At 41.1% G+C, this 14014-nt stretch overlaps 1 protein-coding gene across 2 annotated transcripts; it reads left to right on the top strand.

The window, feature by feature from the left end:
• Positions 1-1022: 1022 nt before the first annotated feature.
• On the top strand, positions 1023-12170 carry alpi.1 (alkaline phosphatase, intestinal, tandem duplicate 1). 2 transcript variants are annotated; one of them, XR_007112927.1, is made up of 11 exons: positions 1023-1651; positions 2241-2366; positions 4182-4297; positions 5909-6083; positions 6768-6940; positions 8152-8286; positions 8371-8446; positions 9359-9493; positions 9640-9831; positions 9987-10119; positions 10971-11112. XR_007112927.1 is itself a non-coding variant. In XM_047586311.1 (11 exons), exons 1-11 carry the CDS (start codon positions 1558-1560, stop codon positions 11243-11245), a joined length of 1614 nt encoding a protein of 537 aa, XP_047442267.1. In that variant the 5' UTR covers positions 1029-1557; the 3' UTR covers positions 11246-12170. The 2 variants fall into 2 exon arrangements, 1 of the variants encoding a protein (XP_047442267.1); XM_047586311.1 differs by having other exon boundaries at positions 1029-1651; positions 10003-10119; positions 10971-12170.
• The last annotated feature ends 1844 nt before the right edge of the window (positions 12171-14014 follow it).

Genomic DNA, 14014 nt, shown 5'->3' with positions numbered 1-14014 from the left:
GCTCCCTAGCAAAACCCAAGAGGTAGTGAGTGAACTTCAAATATTAAACAGCATCTGAACATGCGACTGGATCAGTATTGTGAGCCAAAATAATAAGAATGTGTTCTATGTGAAGAATACATTGAGGTTATTGTGTTCTGCTTTGTTTACAGGAGTCTCCTAAACTGACTTCACTGTGTTTTCATGAGCATTCAAGCTTTCCCCCGTAATCGCCCCACAAAAGCGGTTAAGCACCTTCTGGTGGATGGATGATCCTTGCTGAGACCTGAAACAGCCACAAAATGTTTACACTTGTAGAGCATGAAACTAATTCGACTTTCCCAGCGTAAGTTGGACTTTCTCTCAGGGGCCAACCCGTAACAAATGAACAGACGTGTCCGCACAGGTTTTCCTGCTCTTGCGCGTATAGCTGCCGGTGTTTCCAGTTCATGCGGTCAGGGGCACGTGATGTGAGGCCCTCTTTATTCACATTGCTTGCTATGATTTTATTGCAGCCTTGATTAGGCACATGTGACTAACTGCAAGCCCCCGTTGGCAATGGGCGAGAGGTCGGCAGACGGCAGAGGTCTTTCAAGAGTTCTGAACTGTATCAAAATTCCTACCTAGTGGGTTCGAAAGGTGAGGGCCGCTCACGAAGAATTGGATTCTTCTCACCCCGCGCAACAGAGTTGGCCCATCTCACCTCATTTCACACGTTAACTGTGTTTGCGTGTAAGAGAGAGGACATTTTCATTCTGCAGACGGGCTCCACTACCTCACAGAAGAAAAATGCTTCACTTCCCACGGAAACCCCAGCCAAGTTGACTTGGTGAGAAAGGGAAAATATTGGGGTCTTTTAGACGCAAAAAAAAAAAAAAAAAGAAGGGGAGGGAGGGGGGATGGTAACTGGAAATATAACCATTTTCCTGACATAAAAAGCAGAGCACATCAAAACTCAATCATGATATTTTCAAGAATAGGCCGTTCAGTTTCTTCTTTCGGACTGTTTTTCCAGGGGATGTGGGGGGGAAAGGATTGGAAAGAGACACAGCTATGATTTGTACCATGATGGATGCCAATACAAATTGGGTAGCCACTTCTTTTTCTCCCTTTTAAAGGGGCTGCTGCATAATAAGACCCATTAGACATTTACCACATCAAAGAACCATTCAAATCTCTATCACGCACAGAGTCGGGGGGGCAGGGAAAGGAGGGAGAAGAAAATGACTGCAACCTTTTAGAACAATAAAACGGAGCTGCTGCATTTTCAGGAATCAAAGTGAGTCGTGGGGCTGAGATGCTACGCGGCTCTTGTGTGGTCCCTGCTTCTCCTTTTCTGTCTCTCCCCTAGCTATTCCTCCTTCTCTCACATTCTCTCTTCCCTCTTTTGTGGCTGTAAGCCTATGAGCTTGCGCAGGCCCGTCCTTACTACACACCCAGCGGGGCTTTATAAAGGCAGGGCCGGAGGTCTCAGCAGCCAAACGCACTCTCTGCCTGTGCCTGTGACTCTTGGTCTGGATGCTGCTCTGAAAGCCGACTGTGTCGACCTCTCCCAGCCACCAGCCACGTGGATTTGAGATGCTGACTCCACACTGCAGAAGCCCCAATCTTCTGGCTGTCCTTCTGGGCCCCATCCTGATGGCTGTGAGCCGGGCTGCTATGGACAGTGCAGGTGAGGACACTTATTTTTGCAGATATTAGTAGCACAAACGGACTCACGGAGAGGTCACCTCAACCTGAGGACAGACTGTTTCTGAGAGCTTGAACTTCAGTGGTGCATGAGCACAAGCTCAGGTGTGTGGGTGTAATGGGGAGCCTGTGTAGGTGAACAAAAGCTTGTGTCAGTATATTTTTGCCTCTGTCTACCTGTTTATGTAAACTGTGGGATGGACTGTTTGTCTTTCCAATGTTTTGGAGTGCGGCTGGAGGAATGTTCCTTCTTGACTTCCTTCACTGTGAGCCTCTCAGTGGGCATGAATGGACAGAAACCAAAGTGTCTTCTTGGCTATTTTTGTCAGTTTGAAACCCTCTTTGAGAAGGCCCTTTTCTCGTTCATCCAGAGGAAAAATATGTGTCAATGTGTCAGAGCAGGTTGAAGAATGGTTTGAGTGTGCACGCACGGCAGAATTCAGGCGCAGGTTCACAATTTCACACGTGCAAGCATCTCACCTACGCATGCTGAGCAGTCAGTGTTAAACATATGATTTATCAGTGAAATCTCACCCCCCGTCTCAATCTGTGTGTGTGTTTCCATGGGGCAGCGCTGTATGAACTGGAGAAGGAGCCAGCTTATTGGGATGCACAGGCAAAGGAAACACTGGATGCTGCGCTGAAACTCCGTCCTCGGGAACACCAGGCTAAGAACATCATCCTGTTCCTCGGTGATGGTAGGTTCTTACAATGATTGCAAAATAAAAAAAGAATTACAAGAATACAAAGTTGTGTAAGTTTGAGAAGAATGTGTGTTTCTTTCATCCTTGCTTTGAAAGCCCAAAGTGTTGCAATGCATAATAGAGTTTGTGTTGCCCTATCAATAGTCAATAATTACCCTTTAATAATGAAGGTGTGTTTTTTTCCCCTGACCAACCAAGTTTAAAAGTTATAAGTCTGATCTCTTGCAGGTGTCAGTGTACAGCAGCAGTTTGTTGAAAAATGGTTCATAGGTCTTCATTCTGCATTATTCTTTGTGGCAAATACTGTACTTTCTCTAGAGAGGGTACATCTGTGCTCTTCTCAGAAATTAAGTCCTGCCTGTCGCAAAAATAATTATGCACCCTCATGAGTCCAGTGGATCCCACACCGCAGTGGAAACAGGAAGGCTCAAAGAGTCGATTAGGGGCAGTCCGTGTAAATGTTGGCGCCACCTCACACCTGCCCCAAGTTTCTGTAGGGGGAAAAAAGCCTAATGATACAGTGGTGTGTTTATTTGGCTCATTGTGGCAGTAGCAGGATGGTGAACACGCTCGCACATTAAACGTGACTCACCAAAATGACTTGCACACATCCTCGAGCCCGAACAGCCTTTTCTTCACAAAGCATTTGTAAAATCATTGTTTGCTACGTTTGCTGGTGCCATGAATTAGCTGTCTGTGCAGACATATAGTCACTATATGTCTGCACAGACAATGTAAATAGCGTGAAACCAACAAGCTTATGGTTAAGCGTGTAGTTGCATGGAAAAGGTTAAGCCTGTCCCCATAGCAACACTGGTGACGTCACGTCACAGGATACCTTTGTAGTGGGGGGGGGGGGGGGACCTACCCCAGAGATGCTTGATGCGTCCTCCTTCAGCAGTGTGGTCGGACGCTGCACTGTCTGGGAATCAGTACTGCCTGTTGGGAAAAGTTTCCGCCTGGATCAGATTTGATTGAAAACTTTTCACATTAACCATTACTTATGTGGTTTATTTACAGCTGATGAGGCATTAAATAAATTCTTGTAAGGGAAGCTGTTTAAAGGCATAAAGATTGAAGAAGTTTTTAAGTTGTTTTTTTTTGTTTGTTTTTTTTCATTAACTACTACAATATCTGCTTTCAATCAAATCGACTTAGTCACACTTCTGGGTGGTCGAGTGGTTTGAGTTTTCTTTGTGCATCTCTCCTGCCCACAGCCTGTTTTATGACTGTTATTCTTAAGGGTGAGTTAAAGGCACCACTGTAACTCGTCTTGGATGTTTTGAACTTAGAGAAAATTCCAAAACTCAGAATGGGTCACAACAAAGGGTTAAACAGCTCCCTTAGCTGATTTGGAAGAAATGATCGAAGACGTGCATACGTTGAGAAAACAATGCTTGTCGGTATGTAAAATGCACTACAAGCCGTATCCGAATAGTCGCCTGAAAGAGTCAGTGTTGATTTGTGTGATGATTTTGTTAAAATAATGTGGTTCTCCTAGAAAACCACGGCTTTAAATGCCTTGTCCATTTGCGGGTTCAGTGGATGCTAATGGGCTTCACATGCTTTGACATCATTGACGAGAAAACTATTGAACAAATTTTATCATTTCTGGTTTGGACATTTTCACATTTTGCACAGATAAGATCTCTGGGGGGATCAAAAAACAAAGAGTTCCCTGCATTCAACATATCGATTCCTGAATGGTTATATCTTTGCTGTGTGATTCGTTATGCCAGATAGTGATGTCAATCAAAAATACAGATGAACAGTGTCAGTGACCTTGTGTTTTTACCCGCTGTCTCGTAGGAATGGGCGTGTCCACAGTGTCGGCCGCTCGAATCCTGCGGGGCCAGATGGAGGGTGGGTCTGGGGAGGAAACAGTGCTGGCCATGGACACCTTCCCATATTTGGCCCTGTCTAAGGTGACCTGCAGGACATCAGTCATCATTTAGATTTTCTAAGTTAACCCTTTGACTGGCATTGTAAGAACACGGTTTATCTAGTAGTAGACAATAAAATGTTTTATTTCTAACCATTGCTAGTCATTAAATTTGTAATCCAACCTGTGGCTTTTATACTTTTTGAGCTGCAGTGCTTTTGAACAGATGCCCAGAGCTCAAAAATATACATAATACTGCTTCAGTATTTATATTGTATCAATCCGTACAATCATGTGAACATTTTAATAGTGATATGTCAAAGCACTCAGTTTGCAGTGCATGAATGATATTTAATCGTGATTAATGTTAATGTGCAAGTCAAAAATGTTGAGCTGTCATTATATAAGCACAGCTTCTTTTCCAGATGTATTTTTATCATTTGTTCATGCTTTAATGTATGATTTCCCAGTTTATTATTTCCAAAAAAAGAACATTTTATAATAGTTTCCTAAATGCTTTCCATTTTTGTCTGCAGAGTTGCCGCATTAAGTTATACCTTATCTTTTTGCACGCTAAAATTCACATTTGTCAGTTACCACTAAATACCTTTTTGTGTTCCTGGAAGGAAAACAGCAGTTTAATCGTTACTGTAGCTTTAAACATTAAGAGCTTTTTACTAGCCCATTACCGTGGTGTAATTATATTAGGCAACACAGTTTAAATGGGGAAAATAACATTTAGAAAAAAGCTTAGAATTAGAAACAGGGAATAGGAACAAAGATATGCTTTTTTTTATTAATTTTTTTTTATTTTTTTATCATGCTTCTGTACTCTGCGACCTCAGAATTGCTCTACAGCCAAACACACAGCGCTCTTAGTTTTTGTGTGTGTTTATCAGAGTGTGTGAGAAAGAAAGACAAAGTGAGGGAGCGAAAGAAAGAGTTCCCACATGCTAAGTGGTTACCAAGCATGTATTCATGCTCGTGCATGTATATAAATCTCTGAATGTGTCTGTGGTCGCTTGATAAATCAGAACAGTGTGACACATGGAGAGGGAAGTAAAAAGGGAGAGTGAGGGACCAAGTGACAAAGAGAAAGATGCTCTGCAGATGAATGCTGCAGTTTATAGACGGCTGATTCAGGGGTCCATTTTTCACGTGCTTTGTTCCCTTAACATGCCATGTCTTGTTTTATACCCTGCAGCTTCAAGTTGCTAAACCTTTGTGTGTGGGAAGAGCCTAAGGGATTTAGATAAGATCAAGGATTTAAGTGAAGATGCTGACACAGATTAAAACGCGATCCCTAAATTATTGTAATTTTAGAGTGATTGAGATAATGAGTTATATCTAAATGTACAGTATAATAATAATAATAATAAAAAAATATTTTACACTAGGCCTTGTAGGTCTTTCAGCAGATGACCTGACTTAGTGGTCATCTCCGCCTCAGCAACAAGCAGCATTAAGCGCTTTCACTTTTAAATTTGACTACAGTGGGACTAGGCTAATGGCCAGATATAGGAATCTTGTTTATTTAACACACACAAAAACACAAAATATGCGAAAAAAGTGTATGTGTCGGGATACTTTTTTAACCCACTGCATGTTTTTTTGCTGTTCCATTTCTAACGAAGCTTGTGTTTCCACTCTACAGACCTACAGTGTGGATAAGCAGGTAGCAGACAGTGCCAGCACAGCTACAGCCTACCACTGTGGGGTAAAGGCCAACGCTAAGACAGTAGGACTCAGCGCTAACGCAGTGGCCTACGAGTGTAACACAACCTTTGGTAACGAGGTCTACTCAGTACTACGACGTGCCAAAGCACAAGGTAAGTCCTCAGGACAGGCTCGGCTGAGCTGTGGGTGTACTGTGTAATGGAAAAGTTATCAAGTATGAATAACATTCTTATCTCGAGATATGCAATGACTGTAACTGCTGTAAAATAAAATTTGAGGAGTAAAACAATTATCAGATAAGCATGTTCCCTGCTACTTGAGCGCCCTCAATTATGGTTCAATGTTCATGATACTTAGGACACTTGACATTACATTTGTGGTTGTGGTCATTTCACTGTCCACTATTTGTGTGGGACTCAAACAAGAAATTAAAATGGATTTATGTCTGTCCATAATCATAAGAAAACATTGCCCAACCCATGCTTACTTTTCATCGCAAAGAGAGTAGTCATGAGATGTAGTCTTAGAGCCACAAAGTCTGCGTAGGGGGATGGTTGGGATGGATGGATGGGTGGATGGATGGATAAACTTTGTTTCGTTAGACACATGCACATCATTGTTACAACAAACCTCCTCCATTTTAATGCAACCTCATCCTAAACCCAATCAAACGGGGCTGAGAATTATCAAAACATCTAAGAGATAAATTAAGAGGGTGTGGGCGAGTGATACACTTGATCAGATTGGAGAAAGTTTAACAGAAACGAACTCCCTCACGCTACATTTACTGTGTAATCAACAGGCGTCATTATGACCTTTGACTCTGTGTTTTCCAGGTAAATCAGTGGGTATAGTGACCACCACCCGTGTCCAGCATGCCTCCCCAGCTGCTGCCTACGCCCACTCTGTTAGCCGGAGCTGGTACAGCGATGCAGATCTTCCTTCTAGCGCCCGACGCCAGGGTTGTGTTGACATTGCCACCCAACTGGTCACCAACGTTGACATCGATGTATGAAAAAAAAAAAAATCCTGTTCAGTGCTCGATTTCTTTGCACCAAAAGAAGTTGTGTTCAATGTCTTTCTGAATCATGTGATACTATGGAATTTATGAACTCTTGGACAAAGGTCAGAAGTTTTAGATTTTTATTGTCATTTATTCCACATTCAAGTATTGAACACGTCATAATTTTTCATAGTAAAGATATTTCTTAAGGTGCTATTGACTTGAAATTTTCACCAGTTTTGTTATGGTAACAACTTAAGTAATCCATACATATAAAGAAACCAAAACAATGAAGTTCAGATATTAAGTTATGTGTAATAATGTAAACAGAGGGAACACAAGCAGAAAGGGGGGTGGAAAGAGGCATGGAAAGCCAAGACACCAGCTGAAATCTATCAGGGATCAGAAAGCCATCCTGCCCTTTGTCAGTGCAAATCAATATCAGCTGGTTCAGTCCAAACTGATAGCCTATAAAAAGGTGTGTCATTACCGAGGTGTCATTACAGGGAACATCTCATGATGGGTAAAAGCAAATAACTCTCTCAAGACCTTCGCAGCCTTATTGTTGCAAAACATTCTGATGGCACTGGTTACAGAAGGATTTCTAAACTTCTGAACTTCATGTCCACAGCACCTTTAGAAATGTGTTTACTATGAAAAATTTTGATGTGTTCAATACTTATTTTACCCGCTGTAGCAGAGACTGGAGGAAGGACGCTCCTCCAAGACCAATGAAAGGGACTGAGACAGTTTCGCAGACAGTTTCTCTTGATAGACGATGCCACCAAGTTGGTCATCATCCATTGATGTTTTGACTCAGCGTTTTCTGTCTTTTAATGTCCTCCCTTTTTTTTAGTTTAGGAAAAGATGATGGTTTGGATTAAAACACACCCTTCAAGTATGTGGTGTTGGCATGAAAGTGAATGCCAATTAAAATACATTACTTTCAAAGTCATAAAAATAGGCTAATTTGCGTCCAAATTAAATTTCATTACTCTTTTATGAAGTCCCATGAGACTGGGGTGGAGTATTTTGTTCATGTCATTTTTCATCTTAATCCTCTAGATTCAGGACTCTAGCGTGTCAGTTTTAGTTTTCCATTCTGACAATGATTTGCTTCCGATGTAACGTGAACAGAAAATCGAAAACCAGCAGTAATGACAGGATGGTACACGCTTTCTTCTAGATGACCGTCTACTGTCTGTTATCCTTTTAAGGTGATCCTCGGGGGAGGCAGGATGTACATGACACCCAAAGGTACCCCAGACCCTGAGTACCCTACCTCCAACTCCCGCAAAGGGGACCGCAAGGACAGGAAGAACCTCATAGACGTGTGGCTGAACGCTAAACCAGTAAGACTGTGGAAGATCATTGAGAGATATTACCTCATTTTTATTAAAGAATGCAACTCAAAGATTTGCATGTTTGTTTTTCAGCACAAGAAATCCCATTACGTTTGGCACAGGAATGACTTTGATGAGATAAACGTTAAAAATACAGATCGACTCATGGGTGAGTATCCACGGAACTTGAAGGCATATCGAGTACACGCAGACTTATCGGAGTGTGTAAAATACTCACACCTCTGATAGCCACTATGGCCTGTTTGAACTTATCTGTCTGTCTGTGTTACACAAGTGTTGACAGATAAACTAATCTAAGGGCTTAGAAAGAGGAGTCCAATAAACTCGGCTTTTCATCTTCACTGCCACGTGAACTACTCATGAAGGTGCACCATAAATTTAAGGTTGAGTGTGAGTATTATAACCCCCGGCTATGGCAATAAAAACTCAAGGGTGTGTTTCTCGATGTTATGATGCGTAAGACAGTACAACAGTATGCAGCAGCAGCAACGGCAACGGCACAGAGTTGTCGTCATTTTCCTACTTACAGAATATATGAAGCTTTTAAGTTGGAAATGGCCATTGTTCTTCTTACATTAAAAAAAGAAAAAAAGACAGACTCCAGGGGGCTTTTTCAAAGTATGTTGTTGTTATCATAATTCAGTTAGAGAGATGGCCGGCCTGAACGTGTTGTGCATCTTAACACTGCTGGCAACTTTTAAGATATGAATTGCAATTTATAGTCATAATGAAATAGATTTACATTATATTATAATGGATTTTCAGCCCGTTTCTGCATGTACCACCCATGGCAACAGCTAGTATTTATTCCAGTCATTTTTATTTATTTATTTTTTTGCTAAGTGAATGAAGTTGTGTGGTGCTGAATGCTAGAAAGGCTTTGTTGCTACAGACAATAAGCTCTTGTATTACCCTCAGTCCAACCCTTGGCTTTTAGTTTTTATCTGTAGTTATCAAGTACCACTCATTCTGTATATTTACAGTGATCTGTTATCTGTTCTCCTGCTACCATCTGATCAAGCGTGAAATGTCTTACCTTATTTTTTGTCTGTGGTTCCAGGTCTGTTTGAGCCCAAGGACATGAGGTTTGAGGTTTTCCGGAATAACACGCGTGATCCATCCATAGTGGAGATGACAGAAAAGGCCATTCAAATCCTCAGGAAGAATCCGAAAGGATACTTTCTGTTTGTGGAAGATGAGTACCACGTCACGATCTCGGAATTCAAAACCTCAACAAACATTTTGTCACTGTCAGCTTAAGAAAAGAGACGCTTGTTTACATGGTCATTTATGCAAAATTGACTTTTTTTTTTCTTTTTTTTTTTGGTCATCTGCTCTTACGAGGGAGAATTGATCACGGCCACCATGACGGCATTGCCAAACTGGCACTGACGGAAGCAGTGATGTTTGACCGCGCCATTCAGCGTGCTGCAGAGCTCACTCGGGAATCTGATACACTGACTGTGGTCACTGCTGACCACTCACATGTCTTCACCTTCGGCGGCAACACACCTCGAGGAAATCCCATTTTTGGTAGGATTCGGACGTATTATTTGCTAGTCAGACACAGAGCTAAGTAGTTTTTAGATACATGAAGCTGACTGCATGATATTTTAAGATTATGGCTTTTTTGTTTGTTTGTTTGTTTGAGACAAAGTGCGTGTTAACAATGTTACTCACCTTCTCAGACAATCTGTCATTCAGGTCTGGCACCAAAGAAAGCAGATGACAGAATGCCTTTCACCAGCATCCTGTATGCCAATGGCCCTGGTTATGTCCATATAAATGGAACCAGAGAGAACATTACTATGGTGGATTATTGTAAGTACGAGCTAATGTCTTTCAGATGCGGCACTCGTCTGTGCTGATGTGTGCACAGACAGTTTGAACTGATGTGGTTACGACTGACTCATGTCTGTGTTTTTCACTGGAAAGCAAAGAGAGAATATTGCGTTTATGGCGTTCACGGCCCTGTCTCCTGTTTTGTCATTTGTGTTTCTCTCTGGAACAGCGGACTGCAGTGATCCAGTTCTAGTTCTACGCTGTAGTCATTGTGCGAGTTAACTACGCTTTAAAACTCTTGTCTTTCTGAATGAACTGTGGATTTGTTTTTAAATTGTTACGTATCCAACGCAATAGTCAGCACCTAAATTCGTATGGCCAGAATCTTACTGCAGTGTTGTTCGAGTAAATCAAGGTTTTGCGACAATCTTCCCACAGTAATGCAAGCAAACCCTTTGCGTTGATTTAACCAAAAATGATTGTACTTGTTTTACAGCATGGTTCATTTTATCAGAGGGACTTAAATTACCTCCAGGGTTTTGAATATGTTGTAATCTAGTTTAATTGGGTAAATTACAGACCACTGGCAAGAGACAATTTGCAGCGCAACTATAAAGACACTTTGAGGTGAATTACATCTTAATGCTGTTTCTGGATTGGGTGTAATTAGAGCAGTTTCTTGCCATGGTAATGCTGAAACACACTTAATTTCAGAATGGCAAAGGAAGGACATTTCATTTTTTTTTTTTGTAAAATGCACTCAATCTGATTGGTCTACACGGTAGCAGAGAAGGTTTAACAGCCTTGAGGTTAATTAATGGTGACATAGTCTGTGACATGGTTAATGATCCACCACAGTGTTTGCTGACCCTCTACTTGTTTCTCTGCAGATGACGAGGAGTACATGCAGCAGGCAGCCGTCCCGCTGGACGCAGAAACGCACGGTGGGGAGGATGTGGCCATTTACGCCAAAGGGCCAATGGCTCACCTGTTCCACGGGGTGAAGGAGCAGAACTACGTGGCACACGTCATGGCCTACGCTGCCTGTCTGGAGCCCTACACAAACTGCCCTCCTCACCCTCACAGCCATTCCTCAGCGGAGCGTGCGAACAAACCTTTAAGCCTCATGTTTGGCCTGCTGAGCCTCCTCTGGTTATTCAGATGACGCGCCAACTCTCACACACAGTTTACGCGATCACACTGCATGCACGCAGGAATAAAGACTATGCACTAAACCGCATGCATGCACCGCGCTGTATGCGCATAGGTTGGCAAAACAGAACGCAGGGATAAACATACACAGTACTGTATTTGTAAATGGAAAAATACTCACATCACTCTGTATCTATCCACACGCACATGTAATTTGCCGTGCATGTAAAGTATGTGCTTAAACGACAATGTGTTAACTCTTTTCAGATGCAAACTAGAATAAACTTAAGGCTTATGCACATGCAAATATGCAAAGGCTAAAAGCAGTTCATATGCAAGCGGTTATTTTGAAAATGCTTCCATTGTGAAACCATTAACAGTTGCAATGTTAAAACCATTTCCAACTTCTAATTGCGACGTCTAACGTGCACTAACAAGTAATTTCCAAAAGCAAGTTTTGCCCTGTTGTTTTTTTTTTTTTTTTTTATTTCCCCACAAGTTTGTAATCACTGCAAGCACTTCTCACTTAGAGATATTAAATATTTGCAAGGGGCTGTAACTTCCCATCTACACAGAATAACTTGAAACAGAGGGGGCTCACCGCTTAGCTTCTGGACATTTCGGCTGGACATACAACTGTGGGTGACCGTCACTGTGGAACTGAATGAGTAAACTCTGTGATGTTACAGAAACTTAACTGAACTGCGACATTAACAGACATCTCAAGAGTTCACAAGCCTTTCAGGAGTAGAAAATACGTAGCTTTTTCTTTCTTTTTTTAAATATGTAATTTGACATCTTTGGTTCTTAATCTTACATGTTTTCTGTTAGTCCATCTGTCACTTGATACAACATGTAATCTATTTGGATTGCAAATGAATGTATTTTGTAAGCAAATATTGTAAATGTATTTTTATACAGTTTTTTTTTTTTTTTTTGTTCAGCAGATGTATGAGCATTAAAACCTCATGTTTTCATGCTGAGTGAATTCTCTGCGTCATTTGACAGGAAATGTTTTAGGGCCTTGAAATTACCAGAATTATTATTATTAGGGCTTGCTCATTTCCATAGAGAGAAATAACAGACATCTTGGCGTGGTTTTGTGTAAAGCAAGCATTACAAGCAAAGAAGTAGCAGGCCTTTAATTACAGTACGCACATTTGAAACAATGTCTAAAGGTAGACGTCCTATAATAATGATCGGTCAGAGTGCAATGTGGGAGATGTATTAACAAGTTTCAATGCAAAAAGGTATCAGGGAATGGAGAAATAAGAAAAAGAAGATGGCAAAAATCAGTAGACCATAAGCAAATGCACACAAAATTCAGTCACACGGGTTATACAAAGATGTACAATGTCCTCTTGTAACAATGAGACTGGAAACTGACTTGAAAATCAGAAACGAAAAGCACTGCCTTCTCAGTGCCGGAAATCCAAACAATAGTCCAAACAAAAGTAATTCAAAATAGACAAACATATATATACACATGTACAACTAACAATGGAAATAAGACAGAGCTGAAACTAAGTGGGGTTAGAGGATTCACACAAAACACAAAGCAAGACAAATGAGTGGGACCACAAGGGAGGGAAAGACACAAAGATGGAAAGGACAACTAAACTAAAAGACAAGGTCAAATATCATTATCAAAATAAAACAGAAAAATAAACCGAATCACCGAGAACACACTACATAATTAAACTGAAATAAAAGAAATACAGACATCATGACTATCCTCAGGTACAACAAAGCAACACAGACCTTCAGAAGACGCCACTCTGATTCTGCTGCATATCACAATAACTATGAAATGCGGTGGAAATGTGTGGCTAATTTCTCCCCTAATAAATGTTAATAAATGCCAGCAGTGGCAAAGTGCACAAACTCCAAATGCTGATGCTGACAAAAAAAACAGCAACTATGTGACCTTGTCTGAAACACACGGGCAGTCAACCTAGGAATGTTCAAGTGTACTTTCACACCCACCTGTCCGTACTCGGACTCACAAGACATCAATTCATTCTGCCACAAATTCACATAAAAGCTGACTATGTTTTAAGCAGCTAGAACGTGAGTTTAAGAGATCAGTTGTGCTGTGATACAGTCTAAGATATCATAAAATACTGGAATTAGAAGAGGTTTTATGGAGGCTGTAAGTCACCGACTACAACTTCTGCTGGTTAATATTCACCAGATAGCCTTCCATGATACAGCTAAGTGTGGATTTAAACTCCCCTGGAGCTAATAAACATAAAAAATAAAAGCACACAATGGCTTAATTACGCAACATTTAAGATTGGTCATTGATCAAGACTCAAACCCAGTTTATTGTGTCATTGCAAGTATATTGCTCTGGCAGTTCAGAACAGTTCACACTAGAGAAACAAAACAAGATAATTAAATGTCTGTAGCAGTCTGCTGTGACTAAAATCATCTTTCATCTCAATTGTGCACAATCGATTTTAAATCTTATTTTAAATCAATTGTGCAGCCAGATGTTAAACTAACTGTTGTGATACATCATCTCATGGTGTTCCTTCATTTTCAGACGCATTTTGCATCCATGATATAAGAGTCTACGCAGAGAATTGTGTAAACTCCACCTTTCAAATTACATAGGCTGCTTGCTTATCACAAGTGTGTCACATTTACTGCCATTTAACTTGGCCTTGGCTTGTGTGTGTGTGTTTGTGTTTGTGTTTGTGTGTGTGCGTGTGTAGTTGTGTGTTGTATATGTAACTTTGGGCTGACTCTATAAAGCTTCGTCGTGTGATCTTTGCAC

This window comes from Mugil cephalus, chromosome 6 (genome assembly GCF_022458985.1).
Source record: "Mugil cephalus isolate CIBA_MC_2020 chromosome 6, CIBA_Mcephalus_1.1, whole genome shotgun sequence".
Taxonomy (NCBI): domain Eukaryota; kingdom Metazoa; phylum Chordata; class Actinopteri; order Mugiliformes; family Mugilidae; genus Mugil; species Mugil cephalus.
The sequence above is the reverse complement of the archived record's forward strand: the minus strand, read 5'-3'. Positions and strand labels throughout refer to the sequence as shown.

Bases quoted from the DNA above. Each gene is read 5' to 3' on its own strand.
- alpi.1 (XM_047586311.1), top strand. From the start codon at position 1,558: ATGCTGACTCCACACTGCAGAAGCCCCAATCTTCTGGCTGTCCTTCTG. The intron at 9,832-10,002 runs GTAGGATTCGGA...TCTGTCATTCAG, and splicing joins TCGAGGAAATCCCATTTTTG to GTCTGGCACCAAAGAAAGCA. The intron at 10,120-10,970 runs GTAAGTACGAGC...GTTTCTCTGCAG, and splicing joins CATTACTATGGTGGATTATT to ATGACGAGGAGTACATGCAG.